The sequence below is a fragment of the Trachinotus anak genome, unplaced genomic scaffold (genome assembly GCF_046630095.1).
Source record: "Trachinotus anak isolate AG129_WGS33_773 ecotype Australia unplaced genomic scaffold, CSIRO_AGI_Tana_v1 ptg000024l, whole genome shotgun sequence".
Classification (NCBI taxonomy): Eukaryota; Metazoa; Chordata; class Actinopteri; order Carangiformes; family Carangidae; genus Trachinotus; species Trachinotus anak.
The window spans coordinates 12,670,702-12,697,573 of record NW_027273875.1 but is presented as its reverse complement, the minus strand read 5'-3'; the positions used below and the strand labels follow the sequence as shown (position 1 = coordinate 12,697,573).

General features: G+C 43.5%; 1 protein-coding gene across 1 annotated transcript in view; it reads right to left on the bottom strand.

Annotated features, from left to right (window-relative positions):
* The window catches only part of med13a (mediator complex subunit 13a), a 75,066-nt gene that overhangs the window by 6,000 nt on the left and 42,194 nt on the right, over nt 1–26,872 (bottom strand). Inside the window, exons 5-22 of the mRNA XM_071460183.1 lie at nt 25,508–25,708; nt 25,190–25,384; nt 24,901–25,063; nt 22,167–22,277; nt 19,272–20,027; nt 17,251–17,467; nt 13,538–13,568; nt 12,941–13,062; nt 12,558–12,648; nt 10,958–11,169; nt 9,965–10,140; nt 6,956–7,878; nt 6,197–6,364; nt 4,844–5,067; nt 4,168–4,357; nt 3,429–3,846; nt 2,723–2,954; nt 1,681–1,872 (exon numbers count right to left, since the gene is read on the bottom strand). Coding sequence (XP_071316284.1) covers nt 1,681–1,872; nt 2,723–2,954; nt 3,429–3,846; nt 4,168–4,357; nt 4,844–5,067; nt 6,197–6,364; nt 6,956–7,878; nt 9,965–10,140; nt 10,958–11,169; nt 12,558–12,648; nt 12,941–13,062; nt 13,538–13,568; nt 17,251–17,467; nt 19,272–20,027; nt 22,167–22,277; nt 24,901–25,063; nt 25,190–25,384; nt 25,508–25,708 — 4,622 coding nt within the window. The remainder of the gene's footprint in view (nt 1–1,680; nt 1,873–2,722; nt 2,955–3,428; nt 3,847–4,167; nt 4,358–4,843; nt 5,068–6,196; nt 6,365–6,955; nt 7,879–9,964; nt 10,141–10,957; nt 11,170–12,557; nt 12,649–12,940; nt 13,063–13,537; nt 13,569–17,250; nt 17,468–19,271; nt 20,028–22,166; nt 22,278–24,900; nt 25,064–25,189; nt 25,385–25,507; nt 25,709–26,872) is intronic.

The following is a 26,872-nucleotide window of genomic DNA, read 5'->3' as shown; positions in this document are numbered from 1 at the left end:
GATGGATCTTGAGCTCACATTCTAAGTATGTACAAGTAAAAAAAAAAGTCTCTTGTATCACTTCCACTATCCCATCTATATCCCAGTTCCCCCTGCAAGACAGCTTATGGTTTACTGGTATGTTAAAGGGAAAAGGTAGAACTCTCTGCAAGGAAGGAAGTCAAGTGAATTAGGTCCTGATCTAAGGTGCCCCTTTGTCTAAACCTGGAGTAAAGATCCCATTATGGAGGTCTCAGGAGCTAGCCAAGCAGATAATGGAAAGAAAACTCTGGAGTAGCAGAGGGTTACAAGTTCCCTTGGTCCTGTTCCAGAAGAAAAACTATGAGGATGGTTAGCACTAAAAACTCTATATATCTGTGCCTTCTTTCCGTTCAGTGGCAGACCGAACACAGCCGGGGCAAAAGGCTGGGTCACTTCAGGTCAGGCTGGAGAGCTGAAAGCACCTGAATGCTGCTGCTAGGGCCACAGTGTCAACCTCTGTTTGCTTACCTATCGATCAGAGGACACCGCCAGCATGTTGATGCTAACCCACAATGCCAACGAGGTGCTGCTACTGATAGTCTGCAAAGCTGAACTACAACTACTGAGCTACAACTGTTTCTGCTTTTCCATAAAGATCATGTCAAAGTAATTAAAGTGCAGCTTCTACAACAGCGGTTTTCAAAGTGTGAGGCGCGCCTCCCCTGGGGGGCGCCAGAGGGCTTCAGGGGAGGCGCGGCAAGAGAAAAAAAAAACAAACCTGAAAAGAAAGAAGAAGAGTGTATACGTCTGGCGAGGGGCAAATGGATCATTTTTTAGTATCTAAAGTGAAAGTGAGAGAGGGCACAGAGTCTGGGGTGAGCAGAAAACGGAGGAAGTATGACCCTGATTATTTAAAGTTTGGCTTTTCGTGTATTGGTCCTGATGATGCTCCGCTGCCACAGTGTGTCATCTGCAAAGAGGTGCTAGCTAACGATAGTATGCGACCATGTAAACTCCGGCGTCATATTGAAACCAAGGACCAAAGTTTAACGACCAAGCCGCGGGAGTTTTTTGATCGGAAACTTAATGAATTGCAGTCACAGAAGAAAGTCATCGAGTCGTTTGGCACCGTGAACACCAAGGCAACCGAAGCATCATACAGCGTAGCGTTACGCATCGCGAAGGCGGGGAAACCCCACAACACCAGGATTTACACATGATGTTGAGACCGCGATATGAAAAGCAGCGCTGTACATGGTGCGCAGTGATGCTAAACATCTCTGATGTTGATCTGTTTATTATTTGATTTGAGGAATTGCACAGAGGCCTTAAAATGAATGTATTCAAAAAGATGTAAAAAAAAACAAAAACAAAAAACAAACAAACAAAAAAAAACTGTTAAAATGTGAAAAAAAGATGTTAAAAACATACAGATGTTAAAATGTGTGTTTAAAAAAAAGATATTTAAGCACATACACAGATAAAGATGATTAAGATTAAGATGTTTACAAAAATAAAGATGTGTATAACATTTATTGTTTAAAACCTTTTTTAAGCCTGTGTGGAACATACAAAGTAACAACAATAACAGTAATAATAGTAATAATAATTAGGGGGGGTGAAGGGGGGGCGGCATGCTTTTGAGTTCTCTTAGGGGAGGCTCACTATCCCATACTTTGAAAACCCCTGTTCTACAACTTGGCAATTTCTTGCATTTACCTCAGGGCTCTTCAGTGCAGTGTCAATGGCCAAGCCGGGGCCAAAGCCTGTTAGTGACTTGACATTGGTGGAGGTGGGCAGTGGCCGTCTACACTGAGCGAAGACAGAGAAGGCAAGAGACTTGAGGTGCTGGGCGTAGATATGACGGTCTTCACCTCGTACTGGCTGAAGTAGGTACTGGCACGGGACAATCTGGGGTAAAAAAACAAACAAAACAAAAACAGACGGACACTGTTACATGTGGGCAAATTAACTATAATAGAATAACTCAACACTCTCCAACAATAGCTCTACAACTGCAAGATCTACTGCTCAGAGAGAATTGGCAGGTGAACATAATAAAATTTGGGGAAAATATTTATTTAAACTTTTTATGGTAAAATATATCAATCATTTGCATAAACACTAGGTGTCCAATATATAAAAAGCTTGGTACACTGTAAAGAAATCCAATAAAACAACTATAAACTATGGTTGATGATCCCAATCATCAGTTGAGAAGCCCCCAGAGTCAAATCTCATCTCGTCAGTCACTTAAAGGTAAAACATGTGGGGTGGCTACTTAAAACAATATCAGTAACAATACAGTAATGCAAATATAAGTATTTAAAAAACACAAATCACAAGCACATGACAAACGTTTTATCCCTGAAAATTATTTAGTAAAAACTGGCGACCACCTCAGGGAAATTTTTGATTGCTGTTGACATTGTAAGAGAGGTGTTTTCTTTATGGTAATACTTTAAGGCTGGTGTAGTAGTATTTATGGCTCTTGTATTGCACTACATTCCTAAGCTGTTTCTATTTTTTTGGTCACTTGCTGTATCCTGTCAGTAATCATGACTTATTTATTACCTCTGATAATGATAAATATGTCGGCAATGATGCCACTGAGTACAATACTTAAATCGTTAAGGATCAATTGACACACTGACATTTGAATACTTAATTAATGCATTCTCACTCATGGACTTAACATTATGATAATGAAATACAATATGGTCAGCAATAAAAATATGGCTCTCTCAAGAACTTCACTTGCCTGTACAGAAATAGAATTGCGGACGTGGGCGGGCAGGAACTGAAGCATCTCAAGGTAGCAGCGTAGCAAACCCAGCGTCCACACACTGGAGTGGGCCGGGACCGGGCCCGGGCCACCGTCGGCCTCATCGTAGCTAAAGGGGTCCACAATGTAAACAACAATGGCAGGTGGATACGTGATGGCATGGGACTCGCCATCTGTGGGAACACCAACCTTCTCTCGTTCCAAAGTGCTGGAGGAGGACACAAGATTACACACCCTGTATTATGAGTCACATTCAAGACTAGTGAAAAAGAGCTTCAAAATAATTTATTTAAATGACAATGACCAAAAATAAGCTCTCAGACAGGTACTGAAGTGTCACCTGGTGACCTGTGTTACAGTTGAAGGACTGGTTACATATTATCCTACATACATATATGACAATGAGACTAATGCTGGTTTGACTTACGTGAGCTCAGTCTCATTACTTAATAGCCACACCATTGCAGAATATATATATTTTTATTATGGTATTATTAGTGCATAATGTCTACCATTCCTTTATAAAAGGAATTAATTATTATTATTATAATCGGTTAAATATTTAACAGTGATTTCGTTACAAATGAAAAATTTTGAACATAGTAGGTCACTTAAGGACAAAACTGATCAAACACATTCTGCTTTTTTGAGTTGGTGTGTGTGCTTATGTGTCCTGCAGTACCTTTCAGGAGGCTCTGTGGGCCCCTGGGCCTGGCTGTTAGAGTTGTCCCCTGAGGTGCCAGTATTCTGGGTACCAGCCTGCTGTCCCAGCTGTCCACTCTGGGGGCCACCTCCCTGACCCTGGCTGCCCATGCTCCCAAAGGGGGGGAAAGAGCTGGGCTTGGCAGAGGGCATTCCGCTGCTGGGCTGGCCTGAGGATGTCACCAGGCTGTTGGATGATGCAGAGCCATTTCCGGACCCGGTGTTACTGCTGTTGTTGTTGGGAACCGAGGAGCCTGCAGCGTTCACTGAGCCCTGCTGGCCCACTGAGCTGGAGGTGGAGCTAGACAGTTGTGTGGAAGATGACTGGATGGATGAGGGTGGGGGACTGGGTTGTGTGAGGAGGGAACTGTCCAATGGCTGTGATGCGAGGTATGGAGCTAAAGACAAAAAGAGAAACACACCATTTGACTTTTATCAATAACATGAAACACACTTGGAGAAAATAAAAAGATGCTCAGTTTATTGCATTTCAACTTGACCTCCTCCTACGCTGATCACCCTGCTTTTGCATTTCAAAGGTCTGCTGTCTTTCAAGCACTCCAGTCTCTGTAGCCAGCCTTTTCATCAACGAAACCAAGTGATGTCAAAGGTGGAAATTCAGCAACAAAGACCTGACTGAACCGAGCACTGAGCAACAGAAGAACCCAGGACCACGTAGGTTTAAATGCAGCTGTTGGCGGGCTGTAAGTGACACGTACCGAGGTTGTGGCGGCACACTTGTGCATAGAGTTTGAGCTTAGTGAAGGCTTCGCTGTTGCCGCTGGCAGCCTTGAGGAACCAGTCGCTCACTGGCTGATCCACGAGGTTCTTGGCTCCGCTGCCGCCAACGAGGACTATGCCATCAGGGTAGCCTTTGGAAATGGGCCGGTGCTGGCCTAGTCGACATGACTGCAGAAAAACAGAGGCAGAGGCAGTGTGATGAAGACAGTTGTTTTAAAGAAATGGCAGATAAATATGATTTAATGTGAAAACGGTTAAGGACTAGAGGCTTGAGTGTAGTTGCACTTTCTTCATCATTTCAACAACAAAATATTTTCATATATTTTTACATGTTTGAAATAAAACATCACAATTTTTCCATCAGCTCAGATAATTAATTTAATTGCGTAATTAATTATCTGGAGTCCAGGTTCATTTTGGACTTTCTTTGTGTTCATTTTTGCCTTTTAAATGTCCTTACCCCACATGTATGGGATGTATGTCTAAATATAAAGCTGCCACAAACCCAAAATACAAGAAAAATATTACAGATACCTATAAAAATGAGCAATTCTTTCGTGATAATAAGGTTTTCATAAATATTTGCCAAGCCTGGGATGGAGCAATGTTGCACTTGTATAGCACTAACACTGAAGGGTTTTCACCCTTCTCTACCTCGTAGACAGCTGTGAGGTCTTGGAAGAAGCTCTTGGCACCACTCAGCAGGGCCTCGTTGTCAGGACAAACCACCAGGTACCCAATGTCCCTCTGGGAGCCAAAGGGATCCAGCAACAGTTTCTCCCAGTAGGGCAGACCAAAAGGAGACAGGACCACAAAGTCATACTCATAACCCACCAGGAAGGTGGGGATGGGCAGGGGCTCTGGGGACTCATCTGTGCCTGTGGGAGTTAGGTGAAAGAAAGAGGGGGGGTGGAAGGAGGCAGAAAGAAACACAAAGAAAGAAAGAACAGTGAGCAAGTGGGGTTAACAGGTAAGGTGTCAGCCCCCCTCCCCTCCCTTTTCTGCCCTCCACTGTGCGTCAGAATGTGAGGTCACCAAACGATCTCACAGCTCCTCCCAACAGAGCTGACATCTGGACAACAGCAGAGGGACCACGCTGCCTTTTGATCTGACAACATCCAGGGTTTCTCTACCTTAAGACACACACATCCCAAAATGTCACACACACTAACACCAACCATCACAGCTGATATGATGGATTTGCCGGTAATCCTCTTGGAACACAAATATCTTTGCGCTCGAGATGACAACAGTCAAGTATTTTGTGCTTTTTCTTACAGGGAGTTTTTCTAAGAATCTTTTTCTTTCTTTCTTCTTTACAGAGGAGTCTGACTCAGTCCCTCATTGGGAATGTGGTGGAAACACTTCCTCACTGATACTTGGTTTTAATAAAGCTACACTGGCTGGTAGTAAAACATTAGTCAGAACCAATGTTCCCTCTAAGCTGCGCGCTTGCGCACTGCTCACACATTCTCAGCGCACAAGAAAATCTATACAGCGCATAAAATAAAATTCAACATAAACTGTAAATTAATTAGAGCAATAAAAAATTTTTCTGTAACTTTTTGCAGTGTAACACAGTGAGTGACAGATGCCCAGCCAATGATACGATACAATTCACTTACGCTACGCAGCCAATAATAGCATTGACATTGCTTGCGTAGGTGCCCTTCCCATACGCGCCGCGGCGCCGTGCAAGTTAGCTAGCTAACAACAGTGCATTTCATTTTAAGTGGGCCAAATCACTTATATTAAAAGTAAACGAATGGAAATTGCTGCTGTAATTTGATTCTTTTAATAAGCCATGTAACTTGCTATGATCCCAGGTGTTGATCAGGTGTGATACTGGTGTGTGGCCACAGCGTGCACCTCTGATGTTGCTCACAATGGTCCTCAGTGTGCTCAGGGAGCTTGTGTGTTTGCCCAGACACATGAAAAATTAGAGGGAACATTGGTCAGAAATGTTTATTAGGCAGAAAATCTTCCCCAGTGTGTTCCCAACTTTACCGTAAGAGCCACGACCAGCCATCTTGTGGAACTGCTGCCAGGTAAGAGGACCCTGAACCCCCCACGACCGCACCGTCCTCTTCTTTTGGATTGCGTCTTGGAGCACAGGCTGGAGGGACATTAGTGCCCGCAGCACATCCTGAGAGCACAGCACACTCACATCCACTGCTGGAGAACAGAGAAGAAAAGGAAAACTAAAGATTAAACCCAACATGAAAAACCAACACAAAACATGTCAGTTTGCTTCTCAACAAGTCTTTTCATCTTAGACATATTTTTCTTTCCAACAATCTTTAACTCTTTATGTGTTTGACCAACATGACTGACTGATCATAGTTGAAAAAGCTAGACAGTTTTATTACAAAAGTATCAGAAAACATTGTTGTATTAATGTTAGTGTTAACAGTTGGTTTGCAGAAGTGCATTCAGTGAGATTTAAGAATAGTCTCAAGAAATGATTTCTCAAAACCAAACAGATCTAAGGCAGAGTATCAGCAGTGATAAAACAAAACGTTTCAAATCAATTAATGGAACCAATTTTCCATATAAAAACCACAAAATCATTTTGAATTAGCTTTTTTAAATTTTTATTTCTGAGCTTAATGAGTTTTGAAAATAATTCAACAATGATTACTTGTAGACAGTTTCTATTATCTATTTTTAAGGTTAAATAAAAACAGCCTAATAAAAACAAAACCTAAAAATGTAAAACATAATTTGGTGTCAAACTGAGCCATTGTGGTGTGTGTTATTTCTCACCGTTTTGTTTGCCCCAGTGGTGCAGGCAGGTGCTCTTAACCAGCGCCTCATCCACTTTGCCACCTGACATGTTGTCCATGAACTGCCTGCCATGCTCCAGGGCCATGTAGCAGTCGCTGTGGTAGTCCCTCTCCTCCACCCTCACACAGGGCGGTACAGGGGCCCCGCTTGGCCCCCGCGTCACTGCGTCATGTTCCAGAATTGAAAGGGGTGAAAAAGGGTTGGTGCACTGGTCCTGTAAGAGGAGTATCAGCTCATCTGGGACACGGTCACCCCTTCCAACTCCAGTTCTCTCCAGCGAGGAGAGCCGCAGCTCCTCAAAGCGCTTTTCTGCCTCTCTGCTGACATCTGAACCACGGCCGATGATATCCAGCTCGTCTTCAAGGAAGAGGCCTGAGCCGTTGCCGTAACGCCGGTTGACCACAGCACTGAAGCCGCAGCTGCACGATTCCTGAGCCTCGCCAACGGGGTCGCTCAGGTACACGCCCGCATCAGCTCCTTTTATGTTCACGTTACACACACAGATGCAACAGCTGTCAAAGTTGCAGTCCTTGAAGAGGTTCATGACGGACTCAGAGAGGATGAGGGTGACGTAGAGGCTGTGGGCTTCGGGGATGGAGGGCACTGTGGCCGGCTCCACTGAGTTTAGTGGCCGGCAGGTGGAGGGGGTGGATGCTGGTGAGTACAGGTCGGAGTTTTCATACTTGAGTGAGCCCTGGACGCTGGCAGGGCCCCGAGGTGTTCGTGGGGTGCGTGGTGTACGTGGGGTGGGGGCGGAAAAACGCGGGGTGGCAGGTGAGGGCAGGATGCCAGCACCGCTGTTACTTGGTGGAGCACTGTTGGACATGAAGGGCGTGTAGGTCTGAGGGGTGTAAGTCTGGCTGTAGTCCTGGTCCACGGTGCTGCCCACACTGGGGATGTTACTGAGGGTAGAGAGATTCAAGGACATGAATCAGAAAAGGCACCAGAACTAAAAGAACACAGCATGTCTGACAGCGGGAGAGACACTTGTACTTTTTAGGGGTTTGAAATGGAGCCAACAAAGACATGTGGACAATTAGAAATGATCCTATCAAATCACAGGTTCTAATGTCAGCAATATTAACTCCCCATGTTCAGCCCAGGAAGAAAAAGCTCTCCTGAAAAGACATCTCCAGGTAGACTGAACATCTAATTGTGGCATGAAAACAAGGCAGACGTCATGTACTAGAACACAACTGTTTTATTTTTGAAACCAAAACAACAATGTTCTGTACATTGCTTCAAATAACAATATCGTTATCCAACTGTCTCACTGCATTAGTGAAGAAAGCTCAAGTAATAAGGCAGTAGGCCACGGCGACATGCAACTACAAAATGAATGCAGAGTGGGCTTAGACTGCACACAGTTACACAGGAGAGCAAGAATGCAGGAGAGGGAGAGAGAACGAGAAGCGTAAAGATGCAGAGGCAGAGAGAAAGACATTCAATAAACATTTCAACAAGCGGTCCTCTGAGGTAAGGTTTATTTTTGGGCTGGCAAGCTACAGTGAGGAAGCAGGGAGAGGGTGTATGAGAGAGCAGGAGAGAGGGAGGGAGGGCACATCATGTCCCTAGCTATATGTGGGGAACAACTCCTGGCACAGATCCATTAGAAGGAAGTCCCAGTGCAATTCAGTCTCCTGCAGCCAGGACACGTTCAAGATGGGGTGCCGATGCGAAGGCAGCACCAGCACATTATCAGATCTTTACCCATGACTCTTTGGACATAGGCCATGCTTAAGTAAGTCCAGACACCTCTTCCCCCCTGCACAGTGCACCTTAATCAGATTTAGCAATCCAGTTACACACTTAAAAAAAAAGAAAATAATGAGCCCCACTAATACCACTGTTATTAAAAGTATTTAAAATGTCACCACCTTTGTTGCTTGTTCATGCTCCAGTGTACTTCTAATACGTGAGGAATTTCTACAATTATTCTTAACAATCATCAGACAAATTTATAGCCCCACAGTAGCAATTAGCTGTAACAAAAATAAAAGATAATTTTTTTTGTTAAAGAAAAAGTCTGCATTTCCAGCTCAGCCTGAACCTGCTGGATAAACTACACACTGACAGTTCACTTTTCAGTTACAAGCAACTATTTGCTAAGCAAAACCATTTTCCTATCACAGCCATGACTGAGGAAACGATTTAACATTTGCTGCAGGCCAGTTTGTTGGTTTACAGGGTGGTGTTTGTTGAAAGCTGAATTGTTTCTAATGCATTTTACACAATAAAATTCAGCCAAAGACACAAAGTAAGGCTGACACTGTAAAAAGCCTAAATAAGAAGTGCATCACAGTGAAAGTTTCTCCTTAGAATCACAAGATTAGCTACAGATCAGTGAACCCTTAAAGTCTACTGAGCTGGCCAGATTTTATGTTCCCCGGGTCAACACAGCCCATGGATGTAATGAAATGAAGTCCATACAAACGCAATAAGGCTCTACAGCCATGATTATAAAAAAACCCCACAAAAAATCAATAGAACAAAAGCAGCTTTTTCATTTTTTGATAAACTGAAGTTCCCATGTGTGTGGTTAAGAAAAACAGTGACAGATATACTACAGACTCCAAGCTTCTATGAGCAGTGAGGTGGCATGAAGCCGCTGTGGGGGCCCATCTCATCACTTCAGTGATAATCCTCATCTTCAACCAAGAAGGCATTTTACACTCATTTCCCTGCACCGCCTGAGGTAGCCATGCATGGGAAATTGAGCTGCCTGCTAAGGGGGTGTCCGGGGAAAGACCAGAGGGTGTGTGGACAGAGAGGGAGCAGAGTATGAGTGTATGCTTCCTTGCACTCAAAGCACAAACCAGCCAGCGCAGCTTTGGCGTGTCTTCTGCAAATCTGAATTAGACTGCCTCAGTAACCTTCTACCGAGATCATCATGATAAATAAAGGAATTTTTGAAACAAGCTAAAAAAAAATCTGGATTGGTTCCACAGAATAAAGAGAGATAAAAATCAGACAGAAACACAGCCATACCTGTCCTTGTTGAGGAAGGTCATGTCTCTGCCCATGGTCCAGCTCGGTCGGTAGATGCAGTCCTCTGGTATTTTGATAGGTGGGAGACACTGGCTGGGCAACGTCTTCAGAGGAGCAAACATGGAGCAGCCTACGAACGCTTGGCACAACTCTGGCTTGTACACGAATGAATAGTCCTACATGATGGACAGAAAATGAGGCATAGTTATAAAAATAGTAAAATGTCTCAACAAAAAGATGAATCAACAGTAAGTCACTGCGACCTTCTATTCCCATAAACTCAACACATCTGTGTGGCAGCTTCACCTAAGTAACTTTAAGTATCTTACTTATACACACACTGTGTCAAAACTGAACATAAGTTTCAGTTTAAACATGCAGCATGAAAATGAAATATGATGCATGCAGTGACATCATCTACTCATTAGGACATTTCAAAGTGCTGGTGATTTATAGTCAGTTAAAAGCTTGGCAGCTGTGAGCAATTCCTGTTGACAACTATCACTGGATTACTTTGAAACTGAGGAAAGCTTCAAAATGGAATGATTCTTAGGCAAGTTCGAGATTCAAGGGAGCGTTTTTTTCTGTGATTTCTTCGCAGACTTGTGGATGTTTATTTACGGTGGACAAAGGAAATTGTGATATCTTCAGAAAGCAGAAGTTAAACTGAATCTAAAAATAGGTTTATCACAGTTTAAAACCTCTGCAGTTAAGTAGAGACGAAAACTGGTTGAGATTTAGTGTGTTGCTCATGGGTACTTCAGCTGGGCAGATGCTTGTTGACACGGGGCATGAACCATGAATTCCTGATCTGAAAGACAGTCTCTGACCATGAGGCCTGCCTGAAGATGACCATGATGAAGATCTTATATCCACCAACAATCATTTATTTTGACTTATGGCATCTACTGGCAGTAAATTCCACCTGTTGGATCAGTCAGTTGTAACCGACACTACAATAATAACCAGCAGATTGACTGAGTCTAGACCCACCTTGATCTCAGATGGCTTGGGGCTGCAGAAGCTCTCCTCCACTTCAAATTTGAAGTGGCCTCCGAGAGATGAGGTGCCGTCCAGTGTGGTCATGCCTGGGTTGGGCTCCATGCTGCCATAGTCCTTGCTGCACATGTTCATGGGTGAGTAGCCCATGATGTGCTGCTCCAGTGAGGGAGGTGTGGGAAACATCTGGTGCAGGTCTGCTGAGCCTGGAGGGAGAGAGAAACAAGGGGCTGTCAGGATGTCTGAAGAGAAATGAGTGTAGAAGGAATGTCAAAACTCTACCGATGTTGCCCTTATCATACAGCTTACACTGCTAGACACGCTGATGATGAGATAGATTTAATCATATATTCTTTCCAGTATCTTAATTCCCCTAAATTTAGCACTTTAAGATACAAGCAGTTTCTTAAGATAACAACTATGCACATCATGTGGATGACTCAACAATGTGAGATGTGTTATTTGAAGCTGTTGGAAGTCTGTTGTTTGTTACTACAGCTTCTGCCAACATGTTTGCTGGTGTATGTTTATGACAAGCAGCTGTTGTTATAGACGGCTACCATGCAAATACAAAACAGATGAGTTCTTTTTAGACATGCTTAAAGACAAAAAGGCATCTTTCTCACAACAGATGAAATGTTTGCATAATTTGTCACGATTGCCCTTCTTCACAGTGCATTACTGAGAATTCACAGAATTCAGCAGAGCTCCCTATGCAAAGTTGAGAGGTGGGTAAAAGCAGAAGCACCTTCTATTTATACTGCTATTGTTTACATAAGATAAGTTTCCTGGTTAGCAGGCTCTGTGCAACAATGTCCAGAGAAAATGAGGAGAATATCTAACGTCTGAAACTCTATTGTCATTTTAGTAGTTATAAGATGCATCCAGGGGGCTAACAAATACAATCCATGGTAAAAGAGCAGAGTCTAGGACTGTGAATTATCTGTTCATAAAATAAAGGAAAAGTGGGACCTGAGACCAATTTACTTCACAATAAAATATTGTGTCCTTAAATTCTCTTTATTTCTACATTAAATGTCCCTGAGGTCAAACCAACAATCAATACCACAGAAATAAAGATAATGTTCAAAACAACAATTTAGCTGTAACTTTTAACTTGAAGTTTAAGTTAACTTAAACTCTGTGGTGTTAGCATAGAGAGCCTGCAGTATAGTAACAAAAGAGACAACAAGTCAGCAGCTACAGGATGAGGCTGTCAATTATGTGCCAAACACTGATGCACTGTGAAGTTAATTACAGCCATATTCTTCACCACTAGGTGGCAAAGCCAAGTGTGAGCATCGATGCTGCTTAAGTAAAAGCCTTAATTTTATTTAGTGGATTAAAGGATGTGATGCCATTTCACTTAGCTCAAATTGTGAGCAGGGGGAATACTGTGTTTAAAGCTGAAGTGGCTTCTGGCAAAATCTCAGTGCACCATTCTTAATTTTCAAGGGGCTCACAGGTGTGACCAATCTGATTCCAGATTAACACTTGAGACAAATCCGCCAATGTAGTTTAAAGAGACGAGGCACATCAGTGTTCAGGGAGAAGAGAGAGCGACATCAGTAGAGACAGGTGTGGCGATACATACTAATGCAGGAGACAGGGTCCAAAGTGGATGGCTTTGGTTCCTTGTTGCCAAATTTCTCATCAGTTCCATTCACCGGTCGCCTGGAACCAGGCTGTGGACAAAAAATATAAGTATTTTAGCACCTGTCTACTTTGGTAACTCAAAGCGTCAGTTAATAATACTGCTCTAAATCCATGCCTGATACATTTCTCACGCCTGTGGGGCCTGCAAGTCAGTGTAACACATGACATCTCCTTAGTGGGTATTGAGAGTTGTCAGCTAATGACACTGCTCTGGCACATGCCAGTGGAAATACAAACTCACACGCACACACACGTACTGTGCCAGACCACACCCTGTGTAACGAAACACTGACTGCAGCGTGAGCCAAGCTCTCTACTAACCGCCAGATCATCCTCGTCCGAGTTGAAGAGGTTGTCCAGGTCGTTGATGGACACCACCAGGTCTGTCTCATGGATCAGGCTGGTGGAAGCCATGCGGTTGTGAGCAGCCGCCCGCTGAGCATCTGTACACACACACACACAAACATACATAACTGATGTCACTACTAAAATATCAGCCGTCTAACTGTTAATGTTCAGTGGGTTGTGGGTGACTGAGAAGTCAATGAAAGGCAATTCACACTCTAATCAATCAAGCTAGGAAAAAATATTTTCTTCTAAATTCAAATTATGAAACACGTGTTATGATGAATCTGTTCTGAGATTTAAATTAGAAATAACAGAGTGAATGCTCCTTATTTAGTGAATGAATATAATTTATATTGACATAGTGGAAAGACTGAATTAAAACTTGTTTTCAGTATGCTGCTTCCTCAGATCTGAATGACCACCAAGAGTGTTGCATCTTGATGGACCCTTTGGCTTGACTGTCTAGATTTTCTGAGGGTGGAAGTATAATTGTGTGTGTTTGTGTAACAGCAGCCAAGTCACAGAAAAAAAACCCCAAAGGGGTTGTTATGAAGTAAACAGACTCCTTACCGTCTGATGGACCTGCTCCCCCATCTTCGCCCTGTTGGGATAAAGAAAGATGAGAGGGTCAGAAGAAGGAACAAACAGCTACACATACACATGCAACCAGACAGATCTATCACAGTGAATATTTGATTAAACAATGTTCCCAATGTACAACACAGACATAAACTGTTTATAAAAATACAACCCCGTGTTGATAAAGCCTCTCCAAGTTCTTAATAATGGCTGTGTTAATATATGAGTGGGTGGAAATCTTTTAGCTTTTAACTGTGATTAATAAATTTGACTGGACCCGAGTTGGGATAAATCACAAACAGAATATGGAAATACACAAAATTAACATGTGCAATCAAACAGCCAGATTCAAATTACAACAGAGGTTCATTTCACTGATCAATGCAAAACTAAATAAATAAATAAAATAATAACAATAGTCAAATAAAAGAGAAAAGAGGAACTGAGAAAAGGCACCGTTTGCTTCTGCTGTGTCAAATGAGATTTCCAGTGTGGATCACAGTGAAATCATGATCCAAGGAATGGCCTCTTAGGCTCCCACCCAGACATCAATATCTGGGAGGGCTGGCCTTCTGTGTGTCCCTGTGTGTGTGTGTGTGTCCCTGTGTGTGTGTGTGTGTGTGTGTGTGTGTGTGTGTGTGTGTGTGTGTGTGTGTGTGTGTGTGTGTGTGTGTGTGCGCGCGTGTGTGCGTGTGTGTGAGCTCTTATGACGGGTGGTGTGTACACCGTGTGCTGAGCAGTTCTAGCTGGGGAACAGGAATGTTATGCCTTACCCATTGATTTTATTATGCTCCAGGGCTTTTCTCTGAGTAACGCAGGCTTTAATCTGTCTCCCTTAAAGGACCAATCTACAGCAGAGCACCACATCAGCACCAAGGCCACAATCTATAGGTGGTAATGATGCCTTAACCCCTTATCAATAACCTGGCCTTGGGTGGGAAAGTGTTTAGGTGCAGAGTCTTCACATATTGCAAAAGCTTGTTCGATTCCAAGGCTGCCTGCATGAAAACATCTCATCACCTCTTTCCTCCATCTCACTTGTTTTCCTCATTTATCTGAGGCTTTTTCCACGCATGCATCTTATACTTAATTCAGCAGGCACTGATATATGTGTGCCGCTTCTGCGCAATGGTATGGCAATCAGATGCTACTCCATTCGAGCACGTGTCACATGGCCTGCAGCAGAGTCAATAACTCTCCAGTTTGAAGATTTCACAGTCTGATGATCGGAGATGCTCACATACGGTTCATATTAGGTCTATCGTGGCCACCAGTAAGTGCTTCAATAGTCTAATGAGCCATAAATAACAGAGATGTTTTACTAGCTCGTCAAGCACTAGACCCACTCACAAAAAAAAGAGTTCAAACGTTTAAGAATAATTACTGAATTCTGAATATTAAATCTTGATAGACGAACAAATTAATCTATCAGGAGGAAGTTCTCTTGGTGTTCCAGGTTTATATTCCACATCAGTCAGGTAGGAGGTTAAGTATCTTACAGCTACAAATAATGACAATGATTCTCAAGAAAGAATCTGTCTAACACACAGACACCCACAACCATGTGGTAGCGACACATGCAGAGCGTAAAGCAGACAGACAGCGGCAGGGCTCCACTGCACAGACTACTCTGTGGGGACTCTGCACTCCACTGAGAGCTGCCTTCACCCTGATATTCCAACACAGACCGGGGGCGTGTAGGAGGGTCTTCAGCAGACAGGAGAGAAGGAAAATATTTGAGTGTGCTTTTTAAGCTTAATGGCTCAGTGAACCAGGTGTGTTGCTGTGGTAAGACCTAGGGCTCTTGCTGCAAACATGCAGACCAGGACACGTACGTACGTACGTACACACACACACACACGCACACGCACACGCACACACACGCACACACACGTACACACACGTACACACACGTACACACACGTACACACACGTACACTCTCCCTTTCCATGCTAGGGGCGATCTACAGCTAACAGGTGGCCCCTGTCTGGAAGTGGAGCCAACAACCCCAGAGGCAGACAGAGCAGAGGAATACAGTGAGAAGGGGAAGGAGGGAGAGGGCAGATCAAATAGGAAAATATAACAACTAAAGGAAATTAGACAGGCTAACTATTTGGTGTTCCTCTGGGCTCAACTAACAATGGGGATTCAGGGATGGCTTCCTGTTCATTTAAACTTGGGCAGTGAAAGCGGATGCATGCAGAAAGCGGTCACACCGTTATTTTTAGTGCAGTATTGCTGAGGATGCTGATGGCCTATTTTCTACCTTCCCTGTTCCCTGATATTAAAATCAGCCCTCCTCTTCTGTTTTTACCTTGGACAACTAATGAGGAAGGCATGGATAAAGTGGTTACTCTCTGTGCTGCCTTTAAGAAAGCATTCACACCATGAAGCATTTTTCAAACTGTCACTGCTTTTATTGAGTTACATTCAATGGGCGTGGCTGCAAACTGGACTGAAAGCAGCCAACTTGGAACAAGCATGTGCATGGCTGATTCTTATGCAGTGCATAGTACTTCACAAAGCTGTTAACAGTTCAGTGTGGACTGTTTTTCTTGTCAACTAATCACAATGAACTCCAGAACTTTTAGTATTTTCCTTCCATAAAGTTTGAGGACTTGTGAGAGACAGATTAAAAAAAAAAAGGGAAAGGTCAAAATTAAAGACGCATTCCAACTTTTAGTCCCCTGTGTGGGTTAAGCTCCAAAAACACACAGTTTATAACACAGTCTTTCTGTAGAAAAAAAAAATTAAATTCTTAAGGCTATGCCAAGATTACCCTGCTGACATGATCAGCCACTGATCTCATTTTGTATGATCGACATTTTTTACATCGAGGTGAGGTTTTAACATAAGCCCTAGATGGGTTTCCTACCTCACCTGCACATTCACTATTTAAAAACGATATACAATGTATTTGTAATGTTTTATGTGTGTGAATAAATCAATCAATCGAACATCATCAGGAAATATTTTTTTCAAACCTAGCAAAGTTCCTCAAGAGCCACTAAAGACGTTACACAACTGTTTTCACAGGCTGGGCAGTGTTCTTGTGATGTGTGATGATACAGCGGTGGAGTGAACCTTTAAGGTAAAAGGAAACGCTAAAGACAACCAGCATAACAAGTGGTAGCAGAGCTGTATAAATATCCCAACATCATATGAGAATATGATGTTGATGTACTAGGTGACTACTCTATGATGCATCACAAGTCTTACAAATTTAATGATTATCTTCCCTTAACTGGTGTGTTTGTGGTCTTAAGTAGTGATGAAGTGCAGTGATGAAGACGCGTCTCTAACTCACAGACAGAAGCTATTAAGTTTCAAGATAAAGGTTCAAACTGAACTGAGTTTAAATTGAGTTTTCATTTCAACTGTAAAAATGACAGTTTCAAGAACATTTTGTCTAGGCATGGTTGCAAGAAATGATTTGAGTGTGGTCAGATAAGTTGCATGTAGCACAGTGATTGGTTGTGTAAGATGCAGTTAAATTTTGAATGTAAAATTAATGTTTACCAATACAGAAAAGGTACTGCAGATTGTTGTTATGGAAACACGTTGTACAACCTGTTTTCAATTTATATGTATACCCTATCGTTTGTCGATAATGCACATGATACACATGAACATAACATTTCATCTGTTGTCTATCTGATGCACATGTCTGAGGCAACAGTGAGGAAAAAGTTAGAGGGCTTACCTTATGTTTCTTGCCTGGCTCACGCTCCCCGCCTGTCTTATCCTTCTTGTTGGAGAACGTGAACTTGACATCACCTTCCTCGAAGGCGTAGGGGTCCACCTCTGGCTCATGGTCTCCATCAGTTATGGCAGCAGATAAGTACTGGTTTCTCCTAGCTCGATACATCTGAACGCGTTCTTCGGACACCTTCAGTGGCCATTTAGATGTGGACATCACCCTGCGGAGAGAACCATGTCTCGGTGAGTAACGTTACATGAACATTTAGAGAGATTTAAAATTCAAAAACAATAAATCCCATCCTTTCATTCCTCAAGACCTTTTTTTTAATTAGCGACCATTCTACAGTACCAGCCTGATAAGTTGGCAAATTATAAGGAGTTGCATGTGAATAAACAAATAGAATAGAACAAATCTGTATTGATTTTTGGCAATTGGACCATTTCCCAAACTGCTCTGTTTTGACCTGATGCTGTCTGATATCATACGTCAGTGTTACCAGCATCGTTATCTGCAGTACAGAAATGGCAGTGAGCGATTGCAAACAACTCTGACAGCTGTCATGCAACAGAACTGATGCACCATGTTTGTTGTCAGACGATCACCTCTCTGGCAGATTTATGGAAACATGGTGACTGTAGCACTGACTGCTCAAACACTTACAGACACACACATTTATCACTCGTTGCTGTGACATGGCTCATCAGAAGCTCTTATGTCGCTACAACTGTGGCCTACTTGTTCCTCATATGTAAAGACAGAGCAGGGATGGAGGGAAAAGAAGAAAACCACTGGTTGCACAGCAGAGGAGGAGGGACTGACCCAACTTATGTGTTATCCCCTCCCCTTCACTGTCTCCTGAGTTTCTCTGTACTTCTGTACTCCCGTCATGCCTGTCCAGCTCTGATGTGAGGTGATGGTGTGCGGTGGCCTGGGCCAGAGATTAGCCGCCATTCAGAGCTGTGGCTGGGAGGATTACAGCTCACTAGAAAAGCCCATACAAGTGGTTGGCCCCTTGGGATTGCATAACCTCGCTGATAATTCCCACTACAGCCACCCTATGGCCTGCTGGTCACCGCACCTGCCTTCACACTGGACAAGCCCCCCCCCCCGCACACTCTGTTCATCTGTGTTCCTCTTCCTTGCTACCAGCTTCCTCTCTTTCTCCAAAGCCTGCCACACTGATAGCCAGCAGATAGTATTTCTATCCGCTTCAACTCTACTACAATAGCAGAGGTTTATCTTCATCTAACCCCCACCATTACTCTTCCTCTCTTCTAGCTGCGATGTGCGTGTTTGTGTGTAGGAATCAATGAGTAGTGCTGGCCCTGCACATTGGAGATGTATGATGTCAAAAGGGCACATAGCAAGAGATTAACATGCGGTTTGCAGCTAAGTACTACACTGAACAATCTGAAGCTGAGGGATGAGAGAGGTGAGTGAGGTGGGGGATCTGAGAGAGAGAGAATGAGAAAGAGGGAGAAGGTGGGTTTGGCATCATTACTCTTTCAAAACAATTTTTCTGGACTATTGAAAGTGCTCCAAAGCAGCCCAGGGCCACTCTGTGACGGGGGAAGCGGTGGGAGGATATGGATGCATTATGGCTTAGTCAGTCTGCAAATGGCTGAAGTATTTATGGTCCTGTGTATATGCATATATTTATATATGTCTATATTCAAGGTAATGGAAAAGTGGTCTCAGACTCATGGACCCCACTGTGTATATACAGCTGGGTGATAAATTAAAGGAAAAATACAACGTGTTTCAGTGAGGTGTTGCCAGACTGCTGTCCAACATGTTGGTCCAAAAACCTCCATAAATGTTCATGGAGGATCTGGTGACTGTGAAGGCCACAGCATGATTCAAATCAATTTCATACTCATTAAACCATTCAGTGACCCCTGAGCCCTGTGGATGAGGGCACTGTCAACCTGTTTCTTCACTCGTTTTTCAGGTTTTTCCTTCAATGTGTCACCCGTCTGTATACAGAGAGCAGTGATTATTGATTGGCAGGTGTCACTCACTCTGTGACTGACACCAGGTTGTCCTGTGACGCCGCGCCATCGTCCCTCAGTTTGTCCCATGGCAGCTGTGGTGTGACCAGCTCGGCCTCTTTCCTGCGGGGTAGGTTGAATAACCGCCATGGAGCGTGGCAGCTGTCTTCCTCCAGGTTGACTGCTGTGCCCACATACACAGTGGGCTCAGGAGGCTCGGAGTAGACTGAGACTCCAGGATGGGGGTGGGGGTGATGGGAGTGGAAGTGCTGATTCAGACCCTCTGGCCCGCCGAGCTCCTCACCACCACCCTTCACCCCAACCAGGCAGGGCTCTGGGGGTGGCTGGTAAAAGAGTTGGCTGTTGGGGGTTGAAGGGTTCTTCATGCCCTCCCCCGACTCCTCGCCACGCTCGCAGGGGTGGGGGCTAAGTGGTGGGGGTTGGGGGGAGTTGGCCTGTTCTGATGGCCCAGCGCTGACTGCCCCACTGTGGAGCTGAGGGGCTTTTTGGATGGCAGACACATCTGCAGAGCGAATACTAGGGAACCTTCCTCCGTCCTGGCCCCTCATGGCCAACCTCTGCCCTGCAGTTGTCTCTGTCTCTATTGAGGCCTCGTCGCTGGTCAGGCTGCGATGATGGAAGGGTGTCTGGGGTCTTTTCTGCTGCTTGTCACCTTTCTCTGGCTTCTCACCTCCAGCTTTGTGCTTGGTAGGAGGCTGGGAGGGCTGGCCCGCTGACTGAGCTTGGCCCGGGGTGCTGCCTGTTCGCTGCTTCACTGATTTGTATCTGCAGAGGAGAAAACAAACAATGACAGAGATAGAGATAATCTGTTAAACCATGAAGATGCACACCAAGGATTTCTCATTTCCATGATACTAAGAAATCCTGTGCAATTTATGTAAAATCTCCCTCAAATCAATAAATGTTTTTGGAGATTTAAAATTTTATTAATTACTTACTTTAAGCTCATGACATGAACAAAATGCATCTTCTTAAGAACATTCCTAAGACATTTACTCTTTAAATATGATGGAGATGTCAAAAAGAGAAAAAGGGGTCTGCCATTCCATCAAACAAATTTTTAGACTATGGTAATCAAAATATACCATCTAACCAACCAATCCTCGCTCACCTTCTCTCACTACACTGTGAAAATTCATGTCCTACCCTCATGTAGACATGCAACAGTCTGTTAAATCGGCATCAGTGTTTCTTTGACTCTCTATTGTCAGTTCACCACTCAGCCAACTGCTGTGGTTACAAATTAGGGTGATGTCGAGTAAGCTGCTCCTCTTTAATGGCTGAGGTACACACGTGTCCTGACTATTAGACGTAAAGATAAGCAGACACACGGAGAACTTGCATCTACTAAACAAAGCTAATGGCCATTAAAACTGGCAATGCATAGAGCTTCCCATTTCTGTGTCGCCAAAGTGCTGGCTGGCTTCCACCAAATTAACACACTCCAGCTGACTGGCCCAATCCACTTTGCTCTCGTCTGCGGTCCAAGTCGGCTCTCCTCTGCCTAGGTGGGAAAAAAATCCTGGTGCACAGGATTCCCCTTGTGGGATATGCCCAAACTTCTAAATTTACTCTCAATCGATCAATAAGTTCAATTGGGTCAGGTTTCCACTGAGGAGGCCTGTCAGGCATCTAGACATCTAGCTCTCTGACTGGACGGTGAATGGCACAAGACTGTGTTTACATGTGCTCTTGTGAGTCAAGCAGCTTGTTGCAACTGTGGTTGGTCGGGACAGATGATAAGCTGAAGACTAGAGGATGAAGGGAAAAGCTGATTTGCTGTTTCATTAAAGATGAAGGCTCCAAAGACCGTCACTAAACTAAATGTGATAAATTAAACAATAAACATGTGATCAAAAAAATAAATCTTCTCCTGAAATCAAATTCTTCATGAGGCTGAATGAAGAAAAGAGTTATACACAACTGCACACTATGCGATCAAGTGGTGCATACACAAAGTATAATTATCAACATAAAGGTCTCAGAGAACAACATGCATGCCTGCATGTGATGAGTGTATTAGTGGATTCTGTGTGGTTGCTTGCATTATAATGCAGAGAGGGTTCATGCACACTGTAGCCTTTCCCAGTCTATGTCCCCACTGACAATTTGCATCAACTGCGACTGGGCCTAGTAGATAAAACAAGAGACAATTGGACTGCCCTGTGTCCCGCCATGATCTCCATGATTAAAGAACACGTACACTGGCAGTGCTTGTAATTTGTCAACAAGAATGCTAACAGAACTTTCACAAAAGATGAGTTTTACCTCATTAAAATGCAGATTTATGCAGCGAGGGACACTAAAATTTAATCATCTACTCCTCATGAGGAACCCGTGAAGTTTCTACTATGAGTTATCATGTTCAGACTTTGTGTACAGGGTCACAGATGCTGCATGACAACATAATGTCCCGCATACCATGGACCATCATCTCAGGACATAAAAAGGCAGGGACATTTAAGCACATACACATTAAGTCATTCCACATGTTTTGAGCTCATTTGTCAACATCAAGAGCACACAACACACATGCTCTTTTTACTACCACAGTAGCCCTTAAGCACTCTATCAGAGGTTAATCTATTCTTTCTCCTTCAAATTATTCCCATCAGTCAGGGAATAAAAAATGTCTGACTTACAGAAACACACAGTCCAGCAAAGGTTTCAGCCCCGGCATGGCTGTCACTTTCACAAAATAATGATAAATTGAAAAGTATGAAGAATAATATGCTTGTCAGAGTGTAGACGTGGATATAACTTGCAGATATTTTGCTGACTGTAGCGCTCTGTGCCTGTATCCAAAGCTCCAATGACTCTATGTAACCTCTTTGAAATGTCTTTGAGCTCACATGTATGTGCGATATCTGCACATAGTGTACGTCCACATGGAAAGTGACTGACCTCGAACAGCTGCAGTATGACCTCTGTGAAGGCTCCACAAAGTCCCAGGCTCCCACTTTCTCAGTCAGCTCCTCCTCACAGGTACCGTTGGTGGCAGCTGAGAACTTCCGCCTGTGGAGGAGAACAACACTTTCAAACACAGTTCTTCTGAGGGTGAATTCTGACTGGAGTCTAGCCACTTCCTCAGCTCTTTTTCATGCAGAGTTAGTCATGTGAAGAGACCCGTCCTCTTTTTTCATACAATTTTTGAAAAACAAATCCTCAAAAGTGTCTTGTCTCATGTTTCTTTGGTAGACCGCGGCGATTGGTAAAACCTTTGTGCTGAGGCAGATTTCATAGCCTTTCCTGGAGCAATAAAATTTTAGCTGACAAACCGACAGCTAAGTACAGCCGACATCTTATGCTTGGTCAAGGGGCAACAGATCCTGGGGTGCTCCCAATGTGTCAGCTTCACTGATGGTGAATAAAACAAAAGACCAAGGGACAATGCAGCAACTAACTCTTACTTTAATTACTTGTGATCACTATTTCCAGCTATGGTCTTTTAAAGGCTTTTTTCTGCTTTATATATGAATAATAAAAGATAATGAAAAACTGTTTGACACCCCTTTGTTTCCCAGCACAGCACGCTGTCATCGTGCACCCTGATTGACAGGCACACAGTGAAGGCTGGTAAAGAGACAGATTAGGGCCGTAAAACTGTGGATTTTTTGACAAGCCACCTATGCAGTGGGATTTCCATTGCTCCAAATGACCAGTCTGACTATTACTTAATAGACGGGCCTGTTTGTGAGGGAGAGAAACGGAGAGAGCAGGGCCGAGTGAATGAATGTGCTGCACACGGCTTTAAGCATCTGCGCAGAACACTATGGTAGAGATCTTTTATGTGTATGTGTAAAAACATTTTTACACACAAATTAGACTGAGGCAGCCAAAACAACAGGTATGGGAGGGGTAGAGGGAGATGGTGTTGTTGTCTCGGATGAGTAAAAAAAAATAAAAATAAGAAATAAAAAATGCTCAAATGAGTCACCAGATAAACTCTTGCAGCTGTCAATATACCAGGGGGGGCACCCAAGTAAAGTCTTGAATACTTGAATGTAACAACTGCACATACATAAAAAAACCTGAAGGGAGGAAAAGGGTCTTTAAGTTTTGACCAACTTAAATTGAAAACACAGACACCTGCTATCACAGATTATTCAAGGTTTATTTAAGAAATTACTGCATCTGGCTGATGCAGAAACTTTGGGCAGGTGAAGCACTTTTTTGTGCCACTTTAATCTCAAAATGAGATTCTCAGCTCTTCAAGCACTCAAGTGCTTGAACACTTCTGCACAACTGTGCTCCTCTTTACTCTGCTTGTTAAACCTAAAACTCATTAGTGCTCATAAAAATAAAAGGAAAAACATTAGAGAAGGAGTGAGAAAACAGCTTGTCCAGTCAGCCTCTCCTGTCTGAGACCAAAGAGCCGGCAAATGGTTTGAGCATATTGGGATTTTTTTTTTGGCATCTAAGTTTTCATTCGTTTTAATATTATCACTACAAAAATACTAATTGTACAAATATGACAGAGAATAGAATGAAAATAGAAAATAATGGACAAGTGTACAGACAAAAAAGGCAGTAATAAAAAAACTGAAACACAAAATAAGACATTCCTTCATATTCTGTAACCAGGACGGTCTGTGTGTGTGTGTGTGTGTGTGTGTGTGTGTGTGTGTGTGTGTGTGTGTGTGTGTGTGTGTGTGTGTGTACAAGGGAGGAGGAGACGCTGCGTTAGCCCACACACCAGCCAGGTGTGCTCTGATAAATTCTGACCTGGCTGCACAGTTTACATTAGTGGTTATTGGCTCCATCTTGGTCTTGTATAGTGGTTTAGTGACAGCGTGATCAATACATAGTTTTCCCAAACACATCTAATAGTGAGACTGAAGTTAATGCAACTTAATCCAATCAATTTCAAGACCTATCAAAATCTTATTTAAGAAATTTTAAGGCCTAAAACTCAGATAATTGGATTTTAGACTTTTTAAGGACCTGTGGAAATCCTGTCACTAACAAGATCCCTTTGCCATATTTATCTCAGGAAAATTCTATTCTCAGAATTAGCATTTTTTTCATAAATTACTGATGCAGAGTATAATATTCTGGGAGAATTTAACAAGCCTTCACCATATTTTCTTTTTCCTCTTCCCACTGTAGTCCAAAGACAGAGCCCACACTGCTCCTCAGCTGTAAATACTTCCAGAAATCCCCTTGATCAGTTAGATTAAATTGTTCTTTCACTCACTCAAATCACATAAATAAATTATCTCTATGGCGGTCATGTGGATTCCTTTTTCCTCACAATTTTTTCCCAAGAAAAGATCTTTTCCCTGTACAGATTTAGGTTATTCCATGTGGAAGAATATCTCTGTGTCTATCTATTTTGTCTGTGCCCTCATTGTCTCTCCAGTTGGACATTTTAGTTAGCGTCCTCATGTAAATGACACTCCGTCATCCAAATTCCCACCCGCTCACTCTGAATTCTCCAGAATATGATCTGCTCCATTCACACACAGGCTCAGTAGGACACTACACAGACTTTGTACAAAGGAGCAGGTGGGGTATAGTCTGTTAGATGTCATGTCCAGCTAATGCCGACATCTGCGTTCTCACATTCAGCTCCTCCAGGTGATGTCTAGGTAAGTTCAGGGTTGCACTGCACTTGTGATACTAATACCAGACTTACTTGTTCGGGGCTCGGTTGATATTGCACTCTTGCCAGACGCGCTCCACCACTTGACTGGCTAGCCGGCGAGGAATCTTGCCTCCATGGTGACTTGTTCTGTCCACGCTGAACACATCAGATGACGAAGGCATCTTAACCCATTTCTGGGCTGAGTGAGAGTCCACTGGAGAGAAAAAGAACATGGTTAACAGACCATTTGACAAAAAATGACCAACTTCATGATACAGATCATTTAAGGACTTAGGTCTTTATTCTCCTGTGTTTAAATCAACACTGTGTTTATCACTACCTGTCTGCGCCTCCTCAGGTGATGTGGGAGGGGTGAGGGTCACCAAAGAAATGGCAGGCTCTCGCTGGGAAGCAGGCACTTGGTGGCCACCCGAGTAGACGGCAGTGCAGTGGGAGGACCCCACAGGGGCCACAACAGGGATGTCTGACTGGGGCACCAGCACTAGGCAGGCTGGGTACACCATCCGCACACCACCTGTACACACACAGGCAGGATGTATAGGAACCAAGCAGGTTAACCCAAAGCAGTGGACACTCCACTGTACGTTTTCATCAGGTAATCTCATGGAGATAAAGCTTAATGTTTTTAGAAACTGACCGACGAGGACCTCCACGGAGGCCAGAGAGTCATCTTCCCAGTCCATGTCCTCCGCCTTGTCCTCCGACACACCCTCCTTAGCGCTGGGGCCGATGGGATAGAACTGGTTCCACTCCTCGATCAGCTTCTGAGTGGGTGGGTCTGACATCTTGAATGACTGACCAGTCAGTGTCCCGTTCAGACCAAAAGGACTCAGGATCACTGGTGAGATGGAAAGGGAGGAGGGTAGGGAAAGGGAGGAGGGTAGGGGAGGGGAGGAGAGGAGAGGAGGGGAGGGGAGGGGAGGAGAGGGGAGGAGAGGAGAGGAGAGGAGGAGAGAGGAGGGGAGGGGAGGAGAAACAAAACAATGTTCGTCAGCATAAATACGTCTACACTGAACAGAGGAAACAGCGACGAGATCAAGCCTGCATCATTCTGACAACATAAATCCTCCACTCTTCTTCTTTCCTTCACCTCTGAATCTGTATATCCTTTTAACTTAAACGTTTTGTCTAACTTATATTATTGCTTCAATCTTTTCTTATTGCATTGTTTCTGTTTCCAGTTGTATCCATTCTCTGTATCCTCACACTTCCTTCTTTTAAAATCCTCTAGTATTGGTTTCACAATTTCGACTCCATCCTCCTTCCTCATTATTCTCTCTCTTCTTTAACCTTTCATTCCATAGTTTTCCTTCTTTCTTCTCATCTCGTGTATCTCACCAGTTTCCACTCTCACCCTTTACCTTTTTCCTTCCTTTTTTCCATCCTTCTTCTTCCCCATCCTACCCCTTCTCCTCCTCATACCTTGCCATTAATTCCTTCCTACCTATCCTTCCTTACACCCTAGCCTTTGTCCTTCAATTCACACTTTTCTTCATTCCCTTCCAATGTTCAATATCTTCTCTTCTTATTTTCACTCTTGCAATAATCTAATTCTTCTTATCTGGATCATCTTTCCCCTTACTTACTTCTCCCATATGCTTTCCGTCCCCTGTCATTCTACCATCTCTGGGCCAATCAGCAGCGCTCTGACCTTTCCAGAGCACCGCTGGACTCAGCTGGTCCCGGCTGACTCACCAAATACTTACAGAGCAATCCAGACGCCAATTATTGGCAAGCGGTGGCCTCTCAGAGCCCATAAACAGAGGCTTATAAAAAGGACCACTCCTCGGCAAACACATTTGACTGCACAGACATATGGGAGTCACACAGTGAGCCCACCAGTCTGCTTATAGAACAGACCTACTTCCATCAGAGAATGCAAATACTACCATAAACAACATGCATAATTCATATATATGAGCACAAAAAATATATGCACATCAACCTGATACATATATATATTTTAACATGCAGCCTGTCAGCTTGTTATGCTGCCATTCTC